The sequence below is a fragment of the Puma concolor genome, chromosome A2 (assembly GCF_028749965.1).
Source record: "Puma concolor isolate L17-30 chromosome A2, mPumCon1.1.hap2, whole genome shotgun sequence".
Taxonomy (NCBI): Eukaryota; Metazoa; Chordata; class Mammalia; order Carnivora; family Felidae; genus Puma; species Puma concolor.
This window is the reverse complement of record NC_141668.1, coordinates 156,854,008-156,878,214: the sequence shown is the minus strand read 5'-3', so window position 1 is coordinate 156,878,214 and position 24,207 is coordinate 156,854,008. Positions and strand designations below refer to the sequence as shown.

At 51.5% G+C, this 24,207-nt stretch overlaps 1 protein-coding gene and 1 long non-coding RNA gene across 2 annotated transcripts; both read left to right on the top strand.

Moving 5' to 3' along the window:
- The first annotated feature begins 11,491 nt into the window (after positions 1-11,491).
- Positions 11,492-19,152, top strand: CLEC3B (C-type lectin domain family 3 member B). The gene is made up of 3 exons (XM_025916563.2): positions 11,492-11,721; positions 15,614-15,712; positions 18,660-19,152. Exons 1-3 carry the CDS (start codon positions 11,613-11,615, stop codon positions 19,058-19,060), a joined length of 609 nt encoding a protein of 202 aa, XP_025772348.1. The 5' UTR covers positions 11,492-11,612; the 3' UTR covers positions 19,061-19,152.
- Positions 19,153-19,478: 326 nt separating this feature from the next.
- Positions 19,479-23,646, top strand: LOC147583638 (uncharacterized). The gene is made up of 2 exons (XR_015248429.1): positions 19,479-20,238; positions 22,556-23,646. It is a non-coding gene; the product is annotated as an uncharacterized LOC147583638 (long non-coding RNA).
- The last annotated feature ends 561 nt before the right edge of the window (positions 23,647-24,207 follow it).

Sequence of the window (24,207 nt, the reverse complement as noted above, 5' to 3'; positions counted from 1 at the left end):
CACACACGGTTCATTCTTGTGGATGTGGTGCTTCTGAGGGAGAGAAGGGAGGCATATGCCCCAGATACATACCCGTGGCTTCTGCCGGGCTGGTGAACCTTCCTCAGTCCCGGGGAAGCCCAGTTCTTGCTTCCTGCCCTCCCAAGAATTTCACACCGAGCTCCCTAGGGTCGGGGTGCTTAGTGGCCACTTTGCCCCTTAGCCACAGCTTTCTTATCACTCGTTTTGAAATCGCTCTGCATTTTGTAACCACTCCCTGGTGTTTCGTAAGATTTCCTTGCTTTATCAGCATGAAGAAGGCTGCTTCAGAGATGTTGTCATGTGATTACTCAGCCTGTCTTCACACTCTGGGGACAGAGGGAAGGCCATTCTTGATGGCCCCAGAAGGCTCCTCATAGCCTGTATTTGACTCACAGCGCAGTGTGTTAGAATTAAGTCTGCTCACAGGTTGAGCAATCTCTGTTTTTTTCCAAACTGAAACTCCCCAGTCAGTCTTACAGAGCTCTGGGGAAGGAGCTGATTCACCAAGGGCGAGTATTTCAGCCATGGCATTTGCCCTCTGCATTTCGGCTAGACAAATAGGGTGAGGAGTTAGGAACTTAATGCCTCATGGAAGGAACATAATGTGAGCTGAAGCCATTGCAGACTTGTCCCAGAGGCCCTGGCATGGCACCTTCCAGCATGGCCAGGTCCGTCCAGCAGAGAGAAATAGTGCCTAGACTTGGGGCTGCCGCCCTCTCGAGAACACAACCTGGGTTTTCATTTTTCGTAAATGCTTTTTCAGCGATTGTTCCTCCAGGCACCGTGACAGTGCTCCCAACACATCAGCCTGCTCCTCCCGCCCCTGCTCCTGGCTGACTGCCCGTGATGGAACATTGACAGTGGTCAAGAGGCAGCCAGACTTTGGATCAAGTTTAGAAGCTTCAGTCTTGCTGATTAAAGACCTCAGATGGATGAGGCTTTGCCAGGCTGGGGGTATGACCGCTGCCCAACTGGGCTGACTGGCTGAGCGGTGAAAATGGAGGTGAGAAATATGTTAGCATCTGTCTCTGCCACCACCTTTCCTGAAGGCCACCCCTCCTGGTAAGAAGTGCATATCACAGGGGCACCTGGGTGGCTCAGTCAGTTAAGCGTCCAACTCATGATTTCAGCTCAGGTCGTGATCTCATAGTTCGTGGGTTCGAGCCCTGTGTCGGGCTCTGCATGCTGCCTGCACAGAGCCTGCTTGGGATTCTGTCTCCCTCTCTCTCTGCCCTCCCCCCAACTCATATACTCTCTGTCTCTCTCAAAATAAATAAGTTTAAAACAAATTTTTTAAAAAGTATACATCACACATGAAATGGAACACCCAATGAGCAAGGTCTGTCCAGGAGGTTCATATATTGGAAATATGTGATTATTGCAGCTTTCAGAATAAAGGAGGAGAAAACTGATGGCAGAGACTGGCAAAGACTTGGAAAAATACTGTCCTGGAGAGACTCAGTGTTTCCTCTAGCAGAAAGAGAGCTGTCCTTAGCAGCCATTAAATAATCATCAGGGAATGCAGTGTTCTAGAATATTCAAGTTGATCTTTAAAAAAAAATTTTTTAACGTTTATACATTTTTGACAGAGACAGAGTGCAAGTGGTGGAAGAGGGGGGCGGCGAGAGAGAAGGAGACACAGAATCTGAAGCAGGCTCCAGGCTCTAGGCTATCAGCACAGAGCTCGAACTAACAAGCCGTGAGATCATGACCTGAGCCCCTAAGTTGGTCGTCTTGTTTCTGTGATTTCTTGGTCTCCCAAATCATGTAAATTTAAGCCTACAAAATACATCCATTTAGAATATTAGCCCGCTCGGCCTTGAAGTATGTGCACCCCAAAAGTGCTGGGGACTTAACCCTTCCTGAGGCAACCCACAACCACGCGGGGACAGGAACCATGGAGACATGCTGTTCCATCTGATCCTCGGGTGGACGCTTCTGAGAGTTAACTCGGTACTCTTGACAAAACACGCCAGTGGGACCGTGCCTCATGACCTCATGACCTCATGACTGTGGTCAGTCCTTTCCTTCCTTGTTTATTCTCCCCAGTCCCTCCCTGTTGGATCACTTCCCAAATAAACTACCAAACACGAGTCCTTGTCTCAGGCTCTGACTTGGGGAGTGACCCAGACTAAGCATTTGGTACTAGACGTGGCCTTAAAAAAGCAGACCCTCCAAATGGGTCTTGGAAACGAAACCAGTCATTGGCAGATAGCAGCAAAGGCCCTGTGGGTCGGTGATCAGTGTCATCACTACCAAAACTTGCCTGTGGTGGGTTGGGATGAGGTCCAGGAGAGGTCATGTGGGGTCATGTGAAAGCTCTACCACATGGAAGCATGGAGTCAGTGGTAATTATGAGGATTGTTTAGTTGACTGGCTTCTATTAACTCTGAAAAGCCTTTTAGAAAGGAATGAAAGGCTCGTCGGCCAACTCTCAACTTGTGGTGTGGCATAAAAACCAGGGGACCTTCATAGTACAGTTTAAGGAGACCGATCTGCAGCTTCTACATAGAAGGTGTTGACATTCAGACCCAGGATGTTCTTGTGCATGACTGGCAGAGCTGCGAAGGAGACAGGCTGCCTCCTTGGCCAAAGTCAGGGCTTTTGTCAGGAGAGAAAGGGACTGAGACCTGGGATAAAGACAGGATTTTCATCCCCAGTATTTCCCTGAATGCTTTGGGCAGACAGAAGAAGCCCCCGCCCCCTTGCTGAAGGAGAGCAGCCATTTCCTGAAAGAAACACGTGACCACCAAAATAATTGCAAGACCTGGCTTGGCATGTACCAGGGAGGTGGGAATAGGAGTGGGTCTTGAGGGTATTGGACCAGGGCTATGGCTGAAAAGAAGATTTCATGTCCTGGTAAGGAGGTCCGACTTGTTGCTAGTTCCCTGCTGGGGTAGCCCCCTGAAGTTTGGACCTGAAGTAAATGAGGAGGAGATGCCAGAAGTGAACACACATAGAAAAGGCAACAGCTCTTCTTGGATGCGTAAGAGCGGTGAGGTCACAGGGCAAACCGCTGCTCCCCAAATTGGAGAGAGCAACAAAGAGCCACAACTTCCTGGAAACCAATAAGGGAACCGGCCCAGGGGAGGGAAACCTGCATTATAACTGGTAGATTGCTGGAGGCTCAGTGTGGACAGCTCTGAGAGTTAAAAACTCCAGAGGGACCCAGTCATCAAGCCTCCCTACCCCCTCCACTTTTGTGAATTTTATCTCCAGGAGCTCAACCTGCTTCTCACAGTGAATTTCAGAGAAAAATTCTCTCCTGCTTTTAGCAGGTGGGAAGGGAGAGAGGGAGGGGAGGACCATTTGTAAATATACCAGAGCACTCCATTCTTTTTTTTTTTTTTTTTTAATGTTTATTTATTTTTGAGAGAGAGAGACAGAGTGTGAGCTGGGGAGGGGCAGAGAGAGAGGGAGACACAGAATCCGAAGCAGGATCCAGGCTGTCAGCACAGAGCCAGACACAGGGCTCAGACCCACAAACCACGAGATCATGACCTGAGCCGAAGTTGGACGCTCAACCAACTGAGCCACCCAGGCACCTCAGAGCATTCTGTGCTTAACAAGGCCTGCCCTCAGGAGAAACTACTTAACCAGAGCCTAACTGACGTGAAAGAAGGGAAATACCCCACTCAAGTCCCCTCTAGCCATCCTGTCTCACCTAGGGGTGTATGTGTGTGAGGGGGCTAGTCGGAGTCAGGTAGCTGAGAAGCAGCGTGAAGTTCACAGTCCAGGAGGAGAGGCACACTAAGAGACCTGGTCACACCACAGATCACTTCCCCTCATCAGCCTATTTCTGGCAGTTCCTTTTTACCCAGGACATTGTGTTTGTCCATGAAGTGAAAAGTATGAGGCATGCTAAAAAGCAAAAAACACACTTTGGACAAAAAGAGCAGGCACCAGAACCAGACTTGGCAGGGATATTGGAATTAACAGACTGGGGATTTAAAACAGCCATGATTAATATGTAAGGGATCTAATGGATAAAGTAGACAGCATGCAAGAACAGATGGGAAATGTAAGCACAGAGCTGGAAATCCTAAGAAAGAACCAAAAAGAATTGCTAGGGATAAAAATGCTGTAACAGAAATGAAGAATGCCTTACAGGTTTATCTGCAGGCTGGACATGGTAGAGGAAAGAATCTGTGAGCCTGAGGATATATCAATAGAAACTTCCCAAAATGAAAACCAAAGAGAACAGATACTTGAGAAACAGAATGGAATATCAAAGGATGTAGGACAATGATAAAAGGTGTAAGATAGGCATGATGGAAATACCAGAAAAAGAGGGAAAGGAACACTAGAAATATTTGAGACAGTAATGACAGAAGATTTCTCCCAAATTAATGTCAGACACCAAACCACAAATCCTTCAGTCAACTGGGTATAAAGAACCTGTATAGACTACTTCATCAACAGCTGAGTATACATTTTTCCCAAGCCCGCATGGAACATTCGCCAAGATAGACCACATTCTGGGCCATAACACACACCTTAACAAATGTAAAAGCATAGAAGTCACACAACGTTCTGCTGTCAGACCACAACGGAATTAAACGAGAAATCAATTACAGAAAGATAGCTGGGAAGTCCCCAAATACTCGGAGATTAAACAACACACTTCTAACACATGGGCCAAAGAAGGAATCTCAAGTGAAATTTAAAAAATATTTTGAACTAAATGAAGATGTAAGCACAACTTATCAAAATTTGTGGGATGCAGCTAAAGCAGGGCTTAGAGGGAAAGTTATAGCAATTGAATGCATATTATTAAAAAAGAAGAAAGATCCAAAATCAGTCAGCTAAGCTTCCATCTTAGAAAAAGAAAAGCAGATTAAGCCCAAAGTAAGCAGAAGAAGAGAAATAACAAGAATGAGAGCAGAAATCAGTGCAATTGAAAACAGGAAATCAATAGAGAAAACCAATGAAACCAAAAGTTGTTTTTTTTTTTTTTTGTTTTTTTTTTTAATTCCAGAGAAGGGAGAGATCAGAAGCGATCAGGCCATCATCAGCCATTTTCTTCCCTGGGGATATTTGCAGGTTCTGCCCATGCACTAAGGATCAGATTTGGTGCACTTAGAAGGATCCTAATGGGAGGCGGGTGGGAGAAACCAGCAAAACCTGGCAAGATTATGCAGGGCTAGGGTGATGATTTGGAAACCTCATGATCCCTAATAACACAGCCAGGTTTACATTTGCTGAATTCTTAGGCTATCTGGGGAGGCAGGGACTTTTAGTAAGGTAGATTGAAATCTGTTGTATCCTATAGAGCTAATCAGGTTTTCTGTTTCTTCTTGTGTATGCTTTTATAGCCAAGATTATAACTGGGCTGAGCATGCCTAGTTGATCCTTTGCAAATTTACAAATCAGATGATTTACTGTCTTGCCCCTGGACTGGACAGAATAAAGGGAGGGACAGATGCCATTGAGCCCTGAGGACCATGTGCCTTCTCAGACCAGTCCTCCTCTTCCCACACCTTTGCAAGTCGCCAGCCTGCCTCACACCTGGGGTCTGCGTGTGTCCTTGCAAGGATCCCATGTGTAGGTGGGAGAGAGATTATTGTCCCATTTTATGGATGAGGAATCTGGGTCTTGAATAACTTGCCCCAAAGGTTGCAAGTGCCAGATGTCTGAGCTGGATTTGAAATCCAGGATGCCAGTGCTCTCTTCATTGGGCCATCGTTGACCTTGAGAGACAAGACAACCAAGGAACGTGAGCCCCCTAAGAGCCAAGAACTTGGCTAGGTGGTGTATCGCCTCTCCCAGTGTTGTGTGCCCCAGGGCCTGGCAATACTGGTTGAATGCATGACAGCACCAGGCCAACCAGGTTTGAAAAGGAACAAATGACTCTCCTGATGAGAGGGTCCTGGAGGCCAAGGTTATAAGCCATTTGTCTTTGGTTTTGACGAAGGGCTGAGACTGCCTTTGCGATATTTTTGGAGGTGTGTACCCTTCATGCTCTTACCTTTGAAGAGAGTCTGGAAAGTTCTCTGCCTCCACAGGCGGGCCACATTCTGTTGATACAGGGCCAGGGAAACTAAAAGGAAACAGCTGTGCAGGACGAGGGTAGGGGGTGGGGGATGGCTCCATGTTGGACCAGAAGTTTTCGTGGTGTTTGGGCTGACATGGGTGGGGTGGCCAGGGTTCGTTTTATATAACTCAGACTTCCAACAGCTTTGGAGATGGAAAAAAACCAAAAACCAAAAAACCTTACTTAAAAACAAAAATATGCCCTTTAGAGCTCTCCTGGTTTTTCTGCCTCTGGGCTTTGTTATCAAGATCATTCTTTGTTCAGGGAAATTGGCACGAAAAGATTAGACCCTGAAGGCCGTGTGTTAGTGCATGGACATGTCCCAGGGGAGGGAGGCGGTCACTCGTGAACAGTAGCACGACTCTCCTGGCTGAAACCATCCCCGACTTGCTCTTCCGGCTGGCCAAGGCCTCACAGCCAGGGCCAGCAGAGGAGGTCTTTCATTCTGGGAGAATCGAATCCATCAATTCCACCAGGGCTGTCCGTGAGTCCATCACAGGTGACCACAATGGTGGGCCTCACCTGGCCAGGGACAGTGGGCGATGGACAAGGGGAGCCGGATATTTTAATGGCTGTGAGCTCGACATTGGCCACAAATGAGGCACGGTTGCTGCAGAGAGCCCATGAGTCCGTGTCTTTTTGAACAGTGACCATTCTGACCACAGGCAGGCCCCTCGAGAACATGTATTGTTCTGGGAGCTGAACCATAATGAAAACAAGTAACAATAAGAATTCTGTCGAAAGGTGATTTTCCAGAAGGTTAAAAAAGGTCCAGGAACCGTATTGTAGAGGAAGATGGGAGCAAAAGGGAAAAAGAAACACCGAGAAGGGTCACAATGGCCAGTTTTAAGAATTTGCTGGCCTCTTCTGGGATTGCCCCCCTGCCTCACTGCAGGGGAACTTCACAACAAGCCGAGACTCTGATGATGGACCAGCTGCTTTGCAGAGTAGTGAGCTGCCCGTCCCAGGAGGGGTTTAAGCGAGTCCAGGGAGTCTGAGAGGGTCAATGGAAAGGGGCATCCCTCATTAAGACACCAGACTGCATCTTCCAACCTGCTTTTTAACTCAGAGGCCGAGAGACAGTGGGCCGCTTGTATTTTCTGAGGCCCACCGAAGTAATTAAAAAATGACGAAATGCCAAAATAGGTTTACAAAAATAGTGATGTATCTTAAATGTTTGCCGTTAACGATATCGCCCTTCTAACACACACAACCATGCACGGCAAATGCTGTTCACAAGACGGGACTCCCTTTTAAAGCTTCATTCTGATGGGGTGCCTGGGGGGCTCAGGCAGTTGAGCAGCCGACTCCTGATTTCAGCTCACGTCATGATCTCACGGTCTGTGAGTTCAAGCCCTGCCATCAGGCTCTGTGCCACCAGCTCAGAGCCTAGAGCCTGTTTCGGATTCCGTGTCTCCCTCTCTCTCTGCCCCTCCCCCGTTCATGCTCTGTGTCTCTCTGTCCCAAAAATAAATAAACGTTGAAAAAAAAATTAAAAAAAAAAAAAAAAAAGAGTTGGATGCTTCACCGACTGAGCCACCCAGGCGCCCCTCCATAAGTCATTTTAACAGCACACTGACTCCCAGTTGCTTGCAGAGGGGCTCCGTGTATTGCACACACACATGCACACACACCGACGAAAAGCTGCAGGGTGAAAAAAAACAGACACTGCTCACCACTTACTAGAAAACTCTCTAAGGAAGCCTTCTTCCTGGAGAACAGAGAGTTCACCTGCCAGGTTACGTAGGAAAGAGTCGCACTCCCCCATTAGCCTCGCTTGGGGGCGCTAAAGCTGGACAGAGGCTGAATGTGTCCCTGCTACCTCCCCGGGCCCCCGTCTGTGTCCAAAGTTTAAGGTTGGCTCGAGCAGCGCTTTGAGGTTTGCCCTGTCTACATCTGCGGCTTTATTTCTTCCCCATCCCCACCCCCGTTAGTGTTCAGGATGGAGAATGTGCAGGGTTCTGTCCGCCAGGAGCGCTGTCCACATTTCTTCCTCCTGTCCCCTCCCCTTCCCTCTGTGGTCCCCCCCTCAGCTGGGGGCTGCCTTCCTTCCCACCCCCGCGCCCCACCCCGTTAGGTGCCCTGGGAGACCCCAGCGTAGTCCCTCAGTCCCAATGGCACAGCGGGCCCCTCATATTGAACCCCCGATGCCCAGGCACATCACGGAGGGAATGAGGGACTAATGGGACGCTAACAGTTCCAGCCGTGTCCTGGCACAGCGTGGCTCCTGTGTGGCTCCTGCGTGACAAGACACGGAGCAAGAGGCTCCAGTTTTCTGAATTGCCACGGCAGAGCTTTTCTGGGGCCTCCTCCCCAGTATACCTAGGGCAAGGCCTCTACAGCCAAGCTCATGGTGAACGTGGTACCTCTGGCTGCCCTGTGTTTGGAACAAACTCCTTCCATTTCCCTGCTGCCGAAGAACCAAGGTGAGAAAACCAGGACAGCAAAGGAGTTAGTAAGAGAAAAAAAGATCAGTCGTTTTCTTTTGCCATGTGCTACCCACCCAGAGTTCCAGGAAGCAAGGCTCCCTTTTGGACTGGGTGCTCCGTGGCCCCAACTTGTCTCCCCGAGGGCCCAGCTGCACCTCTAAAATCCTCTCCCGCCCTGAGCACAGGAGATGTGGAGCACGGTGTCACCAAAGGGTCCCCCAGTGCTTGCTGCCTGCCCCCGGCTCCCGCCCTGGGCCACCACAGTCCCTGGGGCCAGCCCCGCCCTGCCGCAGACAAGTCCCTGCCAAAATCTGATGGGGTTAAGGCAGGCTCCCTGGAAGAAAAGCCGAAATTACATAGTACTGTGTTTTCTTTTTGAACAATCTTAAGCTCACAGAAAATCGTCAATTCCAGCATGAAGACCATTTGCCCCCTTAGTCGTTTGTAAGTTGTCAGCCCGACGCCCCATCACTGGCTTCATCCGACAGTGTGTGTCTCCTCCAGGCAAGGCCACTGAATCCGTCATACGGAATCACAGCGCACCGTCCAATTCGGGACAGCAGCAGGGACACGTCACAGCCACGTGCCGCTCGGGTTTCTCTGACTGGTTCGGTGGCACCCTTGCGAGCGGAAGGGGCCAGAATCCCAGGCTGCGTCTGCTGTTCCGTTCCTTCAGTCTCCTTCAGTCCGAGACGGTTCCTCAATCACAGTCTGGCCAGTTTTAAAGAGCACAGTTTTGCAGAAGGCCGCTCAGTTGGGTCCGTGTGATGTTTCTTTGGCAGGAATCTCCTGGACATGGGGGTGGGGGTGGGGGTCTGCGTGCTTTCCGTCTGTCCCTCGATCCCTGATGCTTTTACTCTGCTCACTTGACGAAGGTTGGTGGCGGCCAGGCTCCTTCCCCGTGCGCTTTCTCTTTTTCTCTTGGTAAGTGGTAAGTATTTTGTGGCCAAGTAATTCGAGTCTATGAATAGAGCCCGTTCTTCATCAGATTTGCAGTGGATTCATTTGCTTATTTACGTCTGTGCGTGCTCAGCTCTCCTACTCCGTGTTGCTATGGCTCTTTTGCTGACTTTCGGCCCCCCGGAAGCTCCCCCGAGCTGGCTCCCTGTGCTGCTGGCACGTTCCCATCATTCCTTAAGCACTTTCCTGCTATCTGGCCAAACAAGTTGTTCTGGGCTCCTTTTTGACTTTCCCTGCCCCAGCCCTGGAATCAGGCCTGTCTCCCAGGTGCTCTGGTGGCTTTTCGTGGGAGGCTGTGTTTCGAAGCCAGTACTTGGAGGCTAGGAGGGCTCCAGGCCTTGGAGGAGGGGTCCCTGCTCCACGGCCCTCCAGGGATGGCTAGGGAACAGATGTGCGCATTTCCACCTAAACGTACCGGTTAAAGACCCAGATGGATTAAAGACCTCAGTGTCAACAAGGAAAGGGTATCTTAAGAAAATGTGGGGCACCTGGGTAGCCCAGTCGGCTCAGCAGCCAACTTTGGCTCAGGTCATGATCTCGCAGTTTGTGGGTCCGAGCCCCATGTCGGGCTCTGTGTTGACAGCTCGGAGCCTGGAGCCTGCTTCGGATTCTATGTCTCCCTCTCTGTCTGCCCCTCCCCCACTCGTGCTCTGTCTCTCTGTCTCTCTCTCCCTCCGTCAAAAATAAATAAACATTAAAAAAATTAAAAAAAAAAACCCTTCTGTTAAATGTATGGGTTCGTCTTTACATGTTGAAGTCCACCCTGACACATCCATAGCTTTGATTTTCATCCTACACCATACAATTCATTCTCGTCTCTGTCTCCATATTTGTACTTCTCTGATCATGAGAAACCTGGTTCCCGTTGTCTTTGATAGATGTGCTTATTCGACGGGTGCCCCTGTATGTACCCTACCTCTCAATCCCTGCCACCCCCACCTCCTGTGCAGGATCCCCTCCTCCCCTGGCTTGGACTCCATGCAGGGCCTCTGCTCCCATCCCCCATGCCCCTCTGCACCCTGAAGGGCCAGGATATTCTTTTCTCCCTGCTCCCTCTCTGGGGCACCACACCTTCCACTCTCCCCCTGGGGCCACCTCTGCTTCAGGACGGGATGGTCAAGAAACAGAATGTGAAGAAAGGAGAGGACTTCCTCATATTCTTAACCAAAAACGCACCAAGTGTCTAGGGACAGAACTGCAAAATAATCACAACAAACATTCTTTTTTTTTTTTTTTTTTTTTAAGTTTATTTATTTATTTTGCAAGGGGGTTGGGGAAGGGCAGAGAAAGAGGGAGAGAGAGAGAATCCCAAGCAGGCTCTGCACTGTCAGCCCAGAGCCTGACTCGGGGCTTGAACTCACGACCTGAGCCGAAATCAAGAGTCGAATGCTTTTTTTTTTTTTTTTAAGTTTATTTATTTATTTGGAGGGAGAGAGAACACACGAGTGGGGTAGGGGCAGAGACAGAGGGAGAGAAAGAATCTCAAGCAGGCCCCCCACCAGCAGTGCAGAGCCTGATGCGGGGCTCAGTCCCACGAACCACGAGATCGTGACCTGAGCCATCACCAAGAGTCGGATGCTTAACTGACTGAGCCGTCCAGGCGCCTCGATCATAACAAACATTCTACGCAATCAGGCACTCAGCCCCAGGCCATGCTGGAAAGAGGCCTCCAGAACTGGTAAGTTTTGGAGTTCCCCCCCCCCCCATTTGGGTTCAAACACCGGCACTGCCCCTGCGTAGCTGGGGCAGGTTCCTTCACCTCTCTGGGCCTCAGTTTCCTCAACTAGAAACTGGGGAGATGACAGTACCTCCCTCGTGTTGCCGGTACGAGCCCTCCATGAGCTAATGCCAGGGGAGCACACGACCCTGCACTTGCCCAAGGTAACTGCTCTGCAGATGTGAGCTCTGACAAGTATCGTGTCTTTTTCAGAATCCTAGAAAATAGGGATTCTGTTTTAGAAGGCAGGGCCAGGATGCCGGGTGGGTGTTCCCTGGGCAGCGAGGCTCTCCCAGGCCTTCCTTTTTTGCAGGCTTTTTTTTTTTTCTTGGCACGCCCGCAGCCAAGTCTGGGAGGGTTTCCTGGACAGAAGTCCCTGTGGCCGCTGCCTTAAGACGTGCAGGCTGGGCCGCGGCTGCCACTGCTCTCCGACCCAGGCCAGTGCAGCAGCATGGAGCTGTGGGGGGCCTACCTGCTCCTCTGCCTCTTCTCCCTCCTGACCCAGGTCACCACCGAGCCGCCAACCCCCAAGGTCAAGAAGGCTGCAAACGTCAGGAAAGGTAAGGAGGGGGACAGGGCGCCTCCCCCATCTTCCAGGGAGCCGGTCACCCTGTCCTTTTCTGCTCTTCCTGCTTTCCTCCCCACCTTCATTTTCATTCTTCATAAGTCCTGGGAACCTTAGTGAGGTACGCTTGGAGCCCCGGGAGACTTCTCCAATACCGGGGGCGGTTGTCAGCATCGTAAGCATCGTTGACTCTCAGATTGGGAAAGAACCTTCCAGATCACCTAAACTGACACCCACTCCCCACCCCCGCCCCAAATACGTTGAAGAAATCAAACCTTTGGTCTGGCAGTGCCAGTGGGCTCTACTTTGTGATCTCCGAAACTGCGGTCGCTCAGCTCTAAGATGGGGAGCGTGGCATTTACTGAAAGGCTTCTGGTTAGGATTTCATGATCCCAAACATGCAAGTGCCGAGCCCAGTGCCTGGTGCGTGGGATATACTTTAGGTGCAGGGGGGGAATAAAAGGACCAAGTTAATTCTGTGTGTGATAGTGCATCTCACAGCCTTGAGGAAATAAAAATGTGCAACCCCCAACGAGGACACCAGAAACGGGTTCGTGTTCCTTCTGTTGCCTCTGGGTTTGGGGTATCTTTGGGTCGCTTTGGCTGCTGCACGGCCTGCCCTTGGAGCCCTGCCTGTGGTGAGGTCACCCCAGGCTGTGTTGAGACAACATTAGTGAAATGCCATGGCAATGAACCGGGCTGTCACCCCCATAGGGCTCAGAGGCTCCGAGAGAGAGAGTTCCAGGGGATGAGATTGTGGATTTAGGCAGAGAAACAGACAGGCTGGAGCCAAGAGCATGGAAAAGGCAAGGCAAGGGGGCGTGGGCCACATTCCGTCCCCTCTCTGAGCCTCCTCTGTAAACGACAGCTGCCCATTGGCCAGGGACTGGTGGAGTGTGGAAAGGTGCCTCGGGACAGTGGAGACCCACAGGGCTGTGGCTCAGTTGGTGAAGCATTTGACTCTTTTTTTTACGTTTATTTATATTTGAGAGAGAGAGAGAGAGAGAGAGAGAGAGAGAGAGAGAGCGGGGGGGGGAGGGGCAGAGAGAGAGGGAGACACAGAATCCGAAGCAGGCTCCAGGCTCCGAGCTATCAGCACAAAGCCCAACTCGGGGTTTGAACTCATGAACCAGAGACCATGACCTGAGCTGAATTTGGAGACTTAACCAACTGAGTCATCCAGGCGCCCTAAGCATCTGACTCTTGACTTCAGCTCAGGTCATGATTTCACGGTTTGTGGGTTCGAGCCCCGCATCAGTCTCTGTGCTGACAGTGCAGAGCCTGCTTGGAATTTTCCCTTTCCCTCTCTCTCTGCCCCTCCCCTGCACTCTCTCTTTGTCTCGCAAAATAAATAGACATTTTTTAAAAGTTCAAAACAGAATGGATACCCTGCTGGCATTTATTTTGAAAAGCAGATTTATATACACGTACACATTTACTTTTATATGGGTAGAATTTTTCTGGAAGGCTCCACAAGAGTTAGTGACAGTGATTACCTCTGGGAAGAAAAACTGGGTAGCTGACAGCAGTCTCAGTTGGAAAGGCGACTGATATTTTGAACGGTTTGGGTTTTTAAAAAGTTATATGCAGATGTTACCTTCTACAAAATTGTCAGTAAAAAGAGAAGAGTCAATACCCTGCATGGTTGTGTCCATGAGCCTTGGCTAAAACTGCCACGTAGAGATCTTTGTAAAGGACACACAGTTCCAAAGGCAAATTATAGAATTTTTACATGTGGAAAGAGTTGCTGATTTCTCAACTACCAAAGATTTAGTATTTATTTAATCACGTGAACCATGTGTTCTGTCATTTGAGAAAGGAGGTCAGACCAGATGATGCCTTGGCCCTCTCCAGCTGTCGCACTCGAACCCTGGCCCCAGGTGGTCTCCGTGGCGGCCCCTCAAGGCCCTGGACCCTGGAGGCCTGCAGAACAGCTGACAGTGACCACAGCCCCGGCCTCTCCCTGAGCCCCGCTTCAGTGTTCTGACTCACCCTGGTTTTTCTTCCTTCCACCGATTGCCCACATACACAGCAAATGCTTCCGGAATGCTTCTCCACGGGGGCCAAGACACGTGCTGAGCATCCTGACAAAGGATCGCCAGCCTGCTCTTAAGGTGCAAATCAGAGCAAAAACCTTGGTGGTTCTCACTCGGGCACCAGCGCCATCTGGGGGCGGGGGAATACATTACAGTCCAGAGCCTGGGCCCCAACCCCTGGAAATGCTGGATGCAGGGGGGGAGGGGAGGAGGCGGGAGGCATCTGTGTCTTCCCCAAATCTCCAGTGATTCCAAGGAGCCGCCAGGATTGAGGATCCCAGGAACGAGTGAACCGGCCGAGGCCCAGCAGGAAGCACACATGACCCCACCAGGCTAGTCTGCCGGCCTCAAACCCTCCCTTTTATTGCCTTGCTCATCTGGGCGTTATTTTCCTCATATTTAATAAGTTACATCATGGGGCGCCTGGGTGGCGCAGTCGGTTAAGCGTCCGACTTCAGCCAGGTCACGATCTCGCGGTCCGTGAGTTCGAGCCCCGCGTCGGGCTCTGGGCTGATGGCTCAGAGCCTGGAGCCTGCTTCCCATTCTGTGTCTCCCTCTCTCTCTGTCCCTCCCCCGTTCATGCTCTGTCTCTCTCTGTCCCAAAAATAAATAAACATTGAAAAAAAAATTTTTTTAATAAGTTACATCACTAAATTCTGCACATGCAAGTATGTTTCTTGCTCACATTTGTTTCCTGCGATTCCCCTGCAAAAGCCTCTTATGGGTGGACAAAGGCTCTGACCTCATCGCTCGTGACCTTGGACTTTATGCAGGCACAGCTAAATGGACCACAGAAGCGCTTCCCCACCCTCTACCCCAAGCCCTGCAGCCTTTCCTGAAGCCCCTGGGATTTCAGTAAGACCAGGGTCCACCCACAGAGCCTTCATCCTACACACACACACACACACACACACACACACACACACGGGAAGATACTTCCCACCTGCCCCTGTCGGCCCACGCATAACCAGCTCCCAACCGGCCTTTGTGGTCAGGATGGCTCAGGTCAGGAACCTGCTCGTGTGCTGTCACAGGGCGGGGAAGGCCCAGCTTGGAGCCCAGTGGACCTGGGTTCGGGCCAGCCCTGCCTGCTGCTGGCTCTGAGATCTTAGGCGAGTTGCTTCCTCCTGGCTTCGGTTTGCTGTTTGTGATGCAGTGCGATAGAAGAGAGATGCATTACCCCGGGTCAGTAGGGTTGATTTAAGAGGCAAGCACTGTTCACACCCTTTGTTTCTCTTAGGCTCTATCTAGTCTTCTTCGGAGTCTTCCGAGGTGGGGGCGGCCGTTAGCATCCCATTTCACAGATAAGGAAACTGACTTCGGAGAGACTGAGCAACTCACCCCAGGCCGCTCACAGCCTTGTGACCTCAGAGCCCTCGCACCTGTGCTGTCACACTCAGCCCCCAGGCTGGAGCGTGTGGCCTGCTGGGCCGCGTCCTGTTGCTCCAGCCTAGGGGGGTGAACTTGGCAGGGCTCAAGGGCATCTGGCTCTGCTTCCTATGCTTTGTTCTCCTCTGGAGCTGGGAGCAGTGCTGGGCGTGCACCCCCAGCCCCTGCCAACCCCGACCCCATCTGAACCCCAGCAATATTCCTAAACAAATGTCCAGGTCTCACTTAAGGAGGAGCAAGTGAAGGATGGGTCCCCTCCCCCCAGCAGATGGAAAATCACAGTGACTTAGGCTACCACCAACGGGGACAGAGAGAAAGTAGTAGTCCAAGATATCAAGGTCTAGGGGTGTCCTTTCCTTTGTCCCCTTGTGGTGGATACAGGTAGCGTTTATCCCACGCCGTCCTTGCCGGCCCGCATCCTTAACTGCCTTCCTCACGCGTCTGTGATTGTCTCCATCCTAGATGTCGTGAGCCCAAAGATGTTTGAGGAGCTTAAGAGCCAGCTGGACAACCTGGCCCAGGAGGTGGCCCTGCTGAAGGAACAACAGGCCCTGCAGACAGGTGAGTGCGGACGACAGCCTCTCCGGGCAGGTGTGGGCCAGAGGAGGGCTCAGGCGGCAGCCAGCAGTGTGCCTGCGGCCAGTACCGGGGCCCCGGCTGTAGGCCAAGAACCGAGGGGCTCAGGGAACGCCCTCCTCGGCCCGCTTCCTCTTGGGCAGGTCCCTGGACGTGTGTGCAAACGGGAGTGTTCTCAAAGGACAAAAACTCTCCCCCAGGAAGTGCATTGCCACCCACCGGAATCGAGGCCCCAGGAGCACTGTGGAGCCAGCCAGCAGCCTTCCTAAAGAGCTCCCAGAGGACCGTCCCCTCAGCCAGCCCCACAGCCCTAAGGGGCAGTTGGCTTGCCTCCCCTGCGTGTCAGCAAATTTGCTGAAGCTGTCACTCTTGATCATCGTAATGATGCTGAGGCAGGGTTTATCACAGCCATTTTAAGGCAACCTAGGGGCGGCAGGGTGGCTCCGTTGGTTGAGCAGCTGACTCTTGATTCCGAGTCAGATCATGACCTCCCGGTTCGTGGGTTCAAGCCCCGCCTCGTGCTGACGGTGTGGAGGCTGCTTGGGATCCTCTCCCTCTGCTCGTCCTGCGCTCTCTCTTTCTCTCTCTCTTTCTCCAAATAAGTAAATAAAAAAAAAAAAAAAAGAATATGGGGAAACCAAGGCAGAGACAGGTCCTGTTCCTTGCCCACACTCACAAGCAAGGATGGACCCCGTCACACAGCCCCAGAGCCTGGGGGCGAGGTCAGGGCTCCGCCACCTGCCCCAGCTCTACCTGGGCCACCTAGTCTCTCTCTCTCAACCACGTTCCTTTCATAGCGGCTCAGACTCGCCTACTCCTTTGCGACCTTGCCCCAGAGAACCAGGCTAATGGTAATAGATTACGCTTACAACGTGAGTTTGCTGTGCGCCTGGCACTGTTCCAAGTGCTTTTTGTACGTGAACTCCTTCTCCACAGAAAAGCCACGTAGCGGGGCTTATGACTAGGACCCCGCCTCCATCTTCCACCAAGAAGCTGAATGTCTTGCCAACTGTCAGAAGGAGCAGAGTCTCGCTCTTAGCTCTGCTCCGCTGCCTCTCAGGTTCTCATCTGGGAATCAGCTTGGTCCCTTCTTAGGAAATCTGCCAACCTCCCTGTGCTCACAGCCACTCTCTCACTTAGGGTGACCGAGGTGCATCCAGCTCCTGAGCCTTGGATCTCCCCTCCCCTCGTGCGTCCTCGGAGACCTCCAGATCCTTCTCACTGGGCGGGTTTGCGCACGCTTCCTCCCACCAAGATCTTTCCTTTCAGCCTCCACACCGGCCATCCTTCTGGCCCGCTGAAGTGTCACGCTCTGTTCCTTCTACCACAGGGCCTTTGTCCATGCTGTTCCAGCAGCTTGAATTGCTCTCCCAAGATCCACCTAATACGTGCTTCTGGCATCACTGTCTCAGGACTCTCTCGTCCCTTGTCTCAATCAGCCTCCTCGGTTATCATCCTCACAAAATGATGTTCTTTCCTGCATCACATTTACTGCAGTTTGTAATGATATATTCATTGGTTGATTTACGTCTGCCTCCTTTGCTAGATGATAAGCCCCAGGGACACAGGGACCATGTTTGCACTTGACGACCTTATCTCTTCCACCAACTTGCCCAACATAGTGCCTGCCACATATCAGCACTCAGCAAATGTCTAAAAAAAAATTTTTTTTGAATGTTTCTTTATTTTTGAGAGGGGGTGGGGAAGGACAGGGAGAGAGGGAGACACAGAATCTGAAGCAGGCTCCAGGCTCTGAGGTGTCAGCACAGAGCCCAACGCGGGGCTCGAACCCACAAACTGTGAGATCCTGACCTGAGCCAAGGTCAGATGTCCAACCGACTGAGCCACCCCCGCCCTCAGCACTCACTAAATTTCTGAAGAGAAATGATTTTCTTCAACCAGCTTAACATAGCAGCTGGGGTCAGGGAGTTCTAGAAAGGGAAGGGTCTACCATGTTTTGGCTTGCAGTAATAGAACACCTCATAGTAGATTAAACAAAAAGGGAGTCTGAAAGAGGGTAGCTGTTGAGTTTTTGTTCAGAAGCTTTGCCTCACGGCCCCAAGATGGCTGCTCCAATTCCAGCCATCGTGAGTGCATTTTGAGGCAAGATGGAGAAAGAATGGACTAGCCATTTACCAGGAGAATGGAGGTCTTCTATTCCCATCTTGCTGATTAGAGCTCTATCGCAGGACCACCAGTAGCTTCATTACAAGAAGGAAGCTTTTCCAGCCTCCGTAGTCGAGGCAGACAAGAGAGAGAGGAGCTGGGAACTGATGTTGGTTGGATCAGCCGTTGTTGGTGGCAGTATCCGGGAACACTGAGGGAACATTCCCAGTGAGCACAGTGCCATTCTGGGTGTCCGTTTCCTCCTCAGTACAGTGGGAGGTGCGTGGGCAGATTGCACAACAGGCCCTAAGTCTCTCTCTCTCATGTCTAAGCTTTGTGCTTGGACAAAGTCCGTGTAACCTGTGTGCCACTTGGCCCCCTGAGGTGAGGATGTGGTGGGGACCTCCTGGCACAAAGTCTCTGACATATGGCAGTCCAAACACTGCCCCCACCCCATGTCTGCTGATTCCTAGGAGGTTCACGGCCTCCCAAGCTGACAGGGCCTTCCAGAATTCTCCCGCTTCGGGCAGAGATGTCCCCGCCTTTACACTCCCGCGTGCCCCAGGCCTTGGAGGTGGCACCCAGGAAGGGCCCTGACCTTGAGCTAGGGGCTGTCTGCAGCTGAAGGGCTAGCCTTACCACCTCTGGCATGGGGACGAGGGCTCTGCATCGGTGTCCATCACGGCACCCCTTCTGGCCTGGGGGCTCTCCAGGGCCATGCGGGTGGCCGGGCGGGAACCGCAGGAGAGTGGGCCTGGCCCTGGAGGTCGGCCTTGGGCTCGGGAACCTGCAGACCTTGGGTGATGGCCATCTCTGCCCCCTGCAGTCTGCCTGAAGGGCACCAAGGTGCACATGAAGTGCTTCCTGGCCTTCACCCAGGCGAAGACCTTCCATGAGGCGAGCGAGGACTGCATCTCACGCGGGGGCACGCTGGGCACCCCGCAGACCGGCTCGGAGAACGACGCCCTCTACGAGTACCTGCGCCAGAGCGTGGGCGCCGAGGCCGAGATCTGGCTGGGCCTCAACGACATGGCGGCCGAGGGCACCTGGGTGGACATGACCGGCGGCCACATCGCCTACAAGAACTGGGAGACGGAGATCACGGCGCAGCCCGACGGCGGTAAGGTCGAGAACTGCGCCGCCCTGTCCGGCGCGGCCAACGGCAAGTGGTTCGACAAGCGCTGCCGGGACAAGCTGCCCTACATCTGCCAGTTCGCCATCGTGTAGCCAACGGCGGGCGGGGGGGGGGGGGGTGCGGGGACCGGGGCGCCCAGCCCGGATCCCCGGTCGGTGGTGCAAATAAAGTCGGTGCCTCTGGACCCGGAGTGGCTGTGTCTGTGTTGGGCCCACCGGGCTGGGAGCTCCGGAGAGGTGGGGGGAGGGGAGGAGGAGGGTGGGAAGGAAGGAGGAGGGACGAGGGGAAGAAGGGAGGATGGGAGGGGAGTAGAGGAGGGGGAGGAGGGGGAGGGGAAAGTAGAAGGAGGGGAGGAGAAGGGAGGAGGGGAGAGGGGAGAGGCAGAGGCGGGAGGGAGGATGGGAGAGAAGGGGACGAAGTGGAGGAGGGGGAGGGGAAAGTATAAAGAAGGGAGGAGAAAGGAGGAGGGGAGGGGGGAGGGGCAGAGGGGGAGAGGAGAGGAGAGGGAAGGTGAGCTGGACACACACGGTTCACACCACCAAGGGTTTCTCTGCAGGAGGATGGAAAATGAGGGGAGACTTAGATCCCCCCCCCCCGACTGCTTCTTTTCTCTTGCGTAACATTTTCTCGTTCGATTTCCTACTTACTGAAAAGTTGCCAAGAATTCCCAGGTCCCCTTCCTCCACATCTTCCAAAATTTAACATTTCCCCATATTTGCTTTATCCTTTTATTTTTTCTGGACCATTTGGCAGTAAAGTGCAGACATGATTCCCCTTGACCCCTAAATGCTTCCGGGTATTTACTTCCTGAGAACAGGGCATTTTCTTGCATAAGCACAGCACCGTTATCAAAGTCGGGAAATTGACGCTGGCGCAATGTTGCTGTCCAGCTTACTGCCCTGATTCCGATGTCCAGGCTTCCTTTTGGAAACTCCACTTCCACGTGCTGGAATCCAGCATCCCCTCCCCAGCTCCAGAAAAGGGGAGACCCCCACCCCCTGCAATCCCTCCCGCTGTGGATCCATTTCTGGGATGCCCTGACATCTGAGTCCTGCTGAGGGCTGAGGGGTTGGGGTGGGGGATGAGAGAGGAGGGTCACCGCAAGATAATCTGCATTCCTGTCCTCCCCCAGCACACCCTGGGGGCCGATTTGACAATTGCCAATACTGCCTGACTGGTGTATCTCCTCCTTCCCACTCCTTCCAAGGAAGCTCCAGGCTAGCAATGACACCCACCACTTGCTGAGCCCACCGGAGTACAGGAATTTTAAGTATGTTGCTTTATTTAATCTTATCCCCCCAGGACAGGATGTGCTATTATCCCCATTTTGTAGAAAAGGAAGCTGAAGCTCAGGGAAGTTAAGTGACTTCCCTTGGGGTCACCCAGCGAGTAACCGGCAGAGCCAGGATTTAACCCAGGGCTGATTCCAAAGGCCTTGGCCTTTCCACCACCGCTGTGATGTTTGTTTGCTCCATGTACTGGAACCTTCTGGAAATAAAACAATAGAAAAGTGGTGCAGTGACCCCCCCTCCCCCCCCAAAGGCTACTGGCCAGCTCCTGGTGTGACCTCCCTAGGGGACACCTCCCCAGGGGAAGTCTTCCTTGTCCCATCAGTCCTGGTATCATTCCATAGCCTGGACGTCCACACCACCTTTTTCTCCCTGGCGGTTTTTTAGTGTATCTTGCCTTCAGGAATGAATTGATAACAGTTTGATTTGCTGCATGGCAGGAGGGTGGGCTGGGGGAGGTAGCTTATAGTGATCGGTGTGCGTACTTCATGTCAGGCAATCTGCTGGGCACTGACACAGAAAGCCTCTTGTGTAATTCAGTAATTATGGGAAGAGGTAATACAATCCAGTTGTAGAAACAGGCTCAGAAGGCTGATGCCATTTGTTCAAATGCAAAGCTGAGACAAATCTAGGCCTTGCAACCCTGAGTTTTGGGCTCTTTTTACCCCACTCAGCTGCAGGATGCAGGTGACCAGGGTTTTTTTCAGAGTTCCTGACGCGGGTGGCTGCCCGCAAGAGGGCACCATGCCTCTGCGTGTGAGCATGGGTCCTAGTGGAGAGGTGTCACCCGGGTGCCTCTTGGGCAGGCAGCCAGCACTTCCCGCCTCCAGCAGCAGGTGGCAGTATGGCCAAGAGAATCGTTATGCATTGCTAATAGGGCCACAGATGCTCTTACATTTGGAACATGGAGACCAGTGGATGGCAAACTGGGGTACACCTGTCCCAGGATCTTGTTTTTTTTAAGTTTACTTTGTTTTTGAGAGCGAGCGAGCAGAGGAGGGGCAGAGAGAGAGGGGGACAGAGGATCTGAAGCGGGCTCTGCACCACGTGGGGCTCGAACTCACACATGGTGAGATCGTGACCTGAGCTGAAGTCTGATGTGTAACTGACTGAGCCACTCAGGTGCCCCTTTCTTGTTTTTATTTTAATTTTTGGCACTCTGTGTTTTTGGACTGTTGTGTTATGGACTGTTTGGCACTCATTTTGAATATCATGTTGAAATATGAGTTATCATGATTACTAAGGTTGTTTTTGTGTTTTGTTTTGTTTTGTTTTGGGTGCTCCTTAAATTTTGTACCCCGGGTGACTGCTTCACACGGTGCTTTACTCACCTCACTAGTCCTGGCCCCGGCTCAGAGGTACAAACTTTGGAGAATCTTCCAAGGTGTATGTAAGCAAGGATAGGAATTTGGGGTTTAGGACTTCACCTTCTCCTGGAAAGAAGTGTCCTAATATTCTCCTGGAACTGATATTGAGGCCTCTTGTGCAATCAGCCTTTATTCTCTTCCTCATGCTGTGTTGCCTGGTGTGTAAGAAGCTTTGGGGATGCCGAACAAACGGACAATTTGAAATATAGGTCGGGTCGGTGGCTCTCAACCCTGGCCAGACATTAGAACCACCTGCCCAGGCTGTACGCCGGACCAATTAAATCCAAATCTCCGGGGAGTGGGCCCTAAGCACTGGAGTATTTGAAGCTTTCCAGGCAATTCCAAACAATAGCGGTTGAGAACTGCTCACTTTGGGAAGCCAGCTACCTATTAGGTTAGGATTTTGGAAAAAGCCCAACAGCCCCAGAACATCTTCCTCTTTGGTCTGCCTCGGTCTGAATTTCCTACCATTCTAAGCCTAATGCACGCTAATCAGGATTGGGCAAAAGAAGTCTGGTTACTGTTTTATATTGATTTTGACAGGATGCAGAGGCTCAACTTGAAGGAGTTAGTATAAGTTAATTTCACTAGAAAGTAGACATGGTTATCCAGTTGGAATTAGACTTCGTTGCATATAATGAAAAATCCCAAATAACAGGGCCTTAAGACAGAAATCTGGAGGCAGATAGTCCAATGCTGATATGGCATCTCTAAGGTCACAGGGTATTCAAGGTTCCCTTTATTTTCCCCATTCAACCATTATAGTGTCTACTTTCTGTCTTTGGGGTCACCTCATGGTCCATGATGGCGGCTGGAGTGCCAGCCATTATTACCCACATTCCAGGCATCGAGTAAAAGACAATGGAGAATGGGCAAGAGAGTTCCAGTCAGCTCCCTTTAAGGAGTCTTCTCTTTTCCTTATGTTTCATAGGCCAGAACTTTGTCAAATGCCTATCTGCAAGAAAAGAGGAAAAGTACAACCCTTTAGGTAGGTACCTTCACTCTCCAAATAAAATCAAATGTCTTTAAGGAAGAAGGGGTAAATGGTAGGTAACTAGCCGTTTGGAGTTGTAGTATGGAGCCACTGCAGACCCAAAGCCTGACCGTGGGAGGGAACTAGAAACTAGGAGGCCAAATTAAGTGATTTTGAAGAAGAAATGATTTGTTCATCTTGTTCCCCAAAACTCGCTGCTGTGGGTCTTCCGACTTGTTTTTAGTTGGGCATCTGGGTCAAGCCCTAGGAATTTCAACAAATTCCTAGTTCCTAAGCACAGCCATCTCAGCCTCAGTTTGGGGTCAGTGGTCTCCCAGGGCAGCCGTCTTCCTGAAGAGCCCAGACCAAGAAAGGTGTAACCCCCAGGTGCTTCCTGCCTGCCCTTACCTGGGTGGTAGAATCAGTGCCCGTCTGGGGTCAAAAGCCACAGGTCATACCTTGGCTGACCCTGGCTGCATTCTGTGAAGCTTTCTCTTTCACTCCCCTGGAGAATTTGTTGCACACTGTATCACTTACGGTCCCAGCAGGAAGCCGAATCCAATTCAGTCAGTAAGAAGGATTGTAACGAAAGGCCTATGGGAGGCCCTCGTTTTGCACCGTTCTGACAGATATGAATTTCAATTATGGATAATTTCAATTTTTTTAAATGACGCCGGTCCCACAGCAAAATGGTTCCAATCTCCATTCCACTGGTGTATTATTCACTCTGAGCAATTGTCTCAAGCTTCCACGTAAGGTGTAGTTGGACTGCTGGCTCTTCAGACCGGAAATCACTATGTGAACAGCAGGTACACTGTGTGATCGGTGACCAATCATGTCACCTCTTTCAAGACAGACAGCAAAGTATTCAGTCGTGTTGCCTCCTGTCTCCCACTGATGAACCCAGGGGACATTGTACAAAGACGGAGACCTGAAACAGGGAATTGGCCAATGAAGATGAAAATGCAGCCCAGCAATGAACCCTAATAATGCAGCAGAGAAATCTGAATATAGACCGGGGAGGGAGCGTGGTTAGAGAAGAAACAGCTGATGGAGGAGTGACCCCGCTGCCTTTGGAGACTCCGTATGGGGCTGGAGGAACTTAGGGAAGGTCAGCTTGTAATACATAGGTGAGAAAGTGAAGAACTGATGATGTCCCTGAAGAAGTGATGCCAGCAAATTCACGTGAGGGGAACTCTTGGAGGTATTTTGTGACTTTAATAGTAAGCAAGATGGGGACGCCGGGGTGGCTCAGTCCGTTGGACGTCCAACTTCAACTCAGGTCATGATCTCACCCGTTTGAGTTCGAACCGACAGCTCAGAGCCTGGAGACTGCTTCAGGTTCTGTGTCTCCCTCTCTCTGCTCCACCCCTGCTTGTGCTCTGTCTCTCAAAATTGATTAAAAAAAATTTTTTTTTAAATAGTAAGAAAGATAGGGGCACCTGGGTGGTTCAGTTGGTTAAGCGTCTGACTCTCTTGATGGCACGGTTTCATGAGGTCGAGCCCTGGGTCAGGTTACATGCTGACAGTGCAGAGCCTGCTTGGGGATTTTGTCTTCCTTTCTCTCTGCCCCTCCCCACCCCCCTCTCTCTCAAAATAAACTTAATTAA

Bases quoted from the DNA above. Each gene is read 5' to 3' on its own strand.
- CLEC3B (XM_025916563.2), top strand. From the start codon at position 11,613: ATGGAGCTGTGGGGGGCCTACCTGCTCCTCTGCCTCTTCTCCCTCCTG. The intron at 11,722-15,613 runs GTAAGGAGGGGG...TCTCCATCCTAG, and splicing joins GGCTGCAAACGTCAGGAAAG to ATGTCGTGAGCCCAAAGATG. The intron at 15,713-18,659 runs GTGAGTGCGGAC...TGCCCCCTGCAG, and splicing joins ACAACAGGCCCTGCAGACAG to TCTGCCTGAAGGGCACCAAG.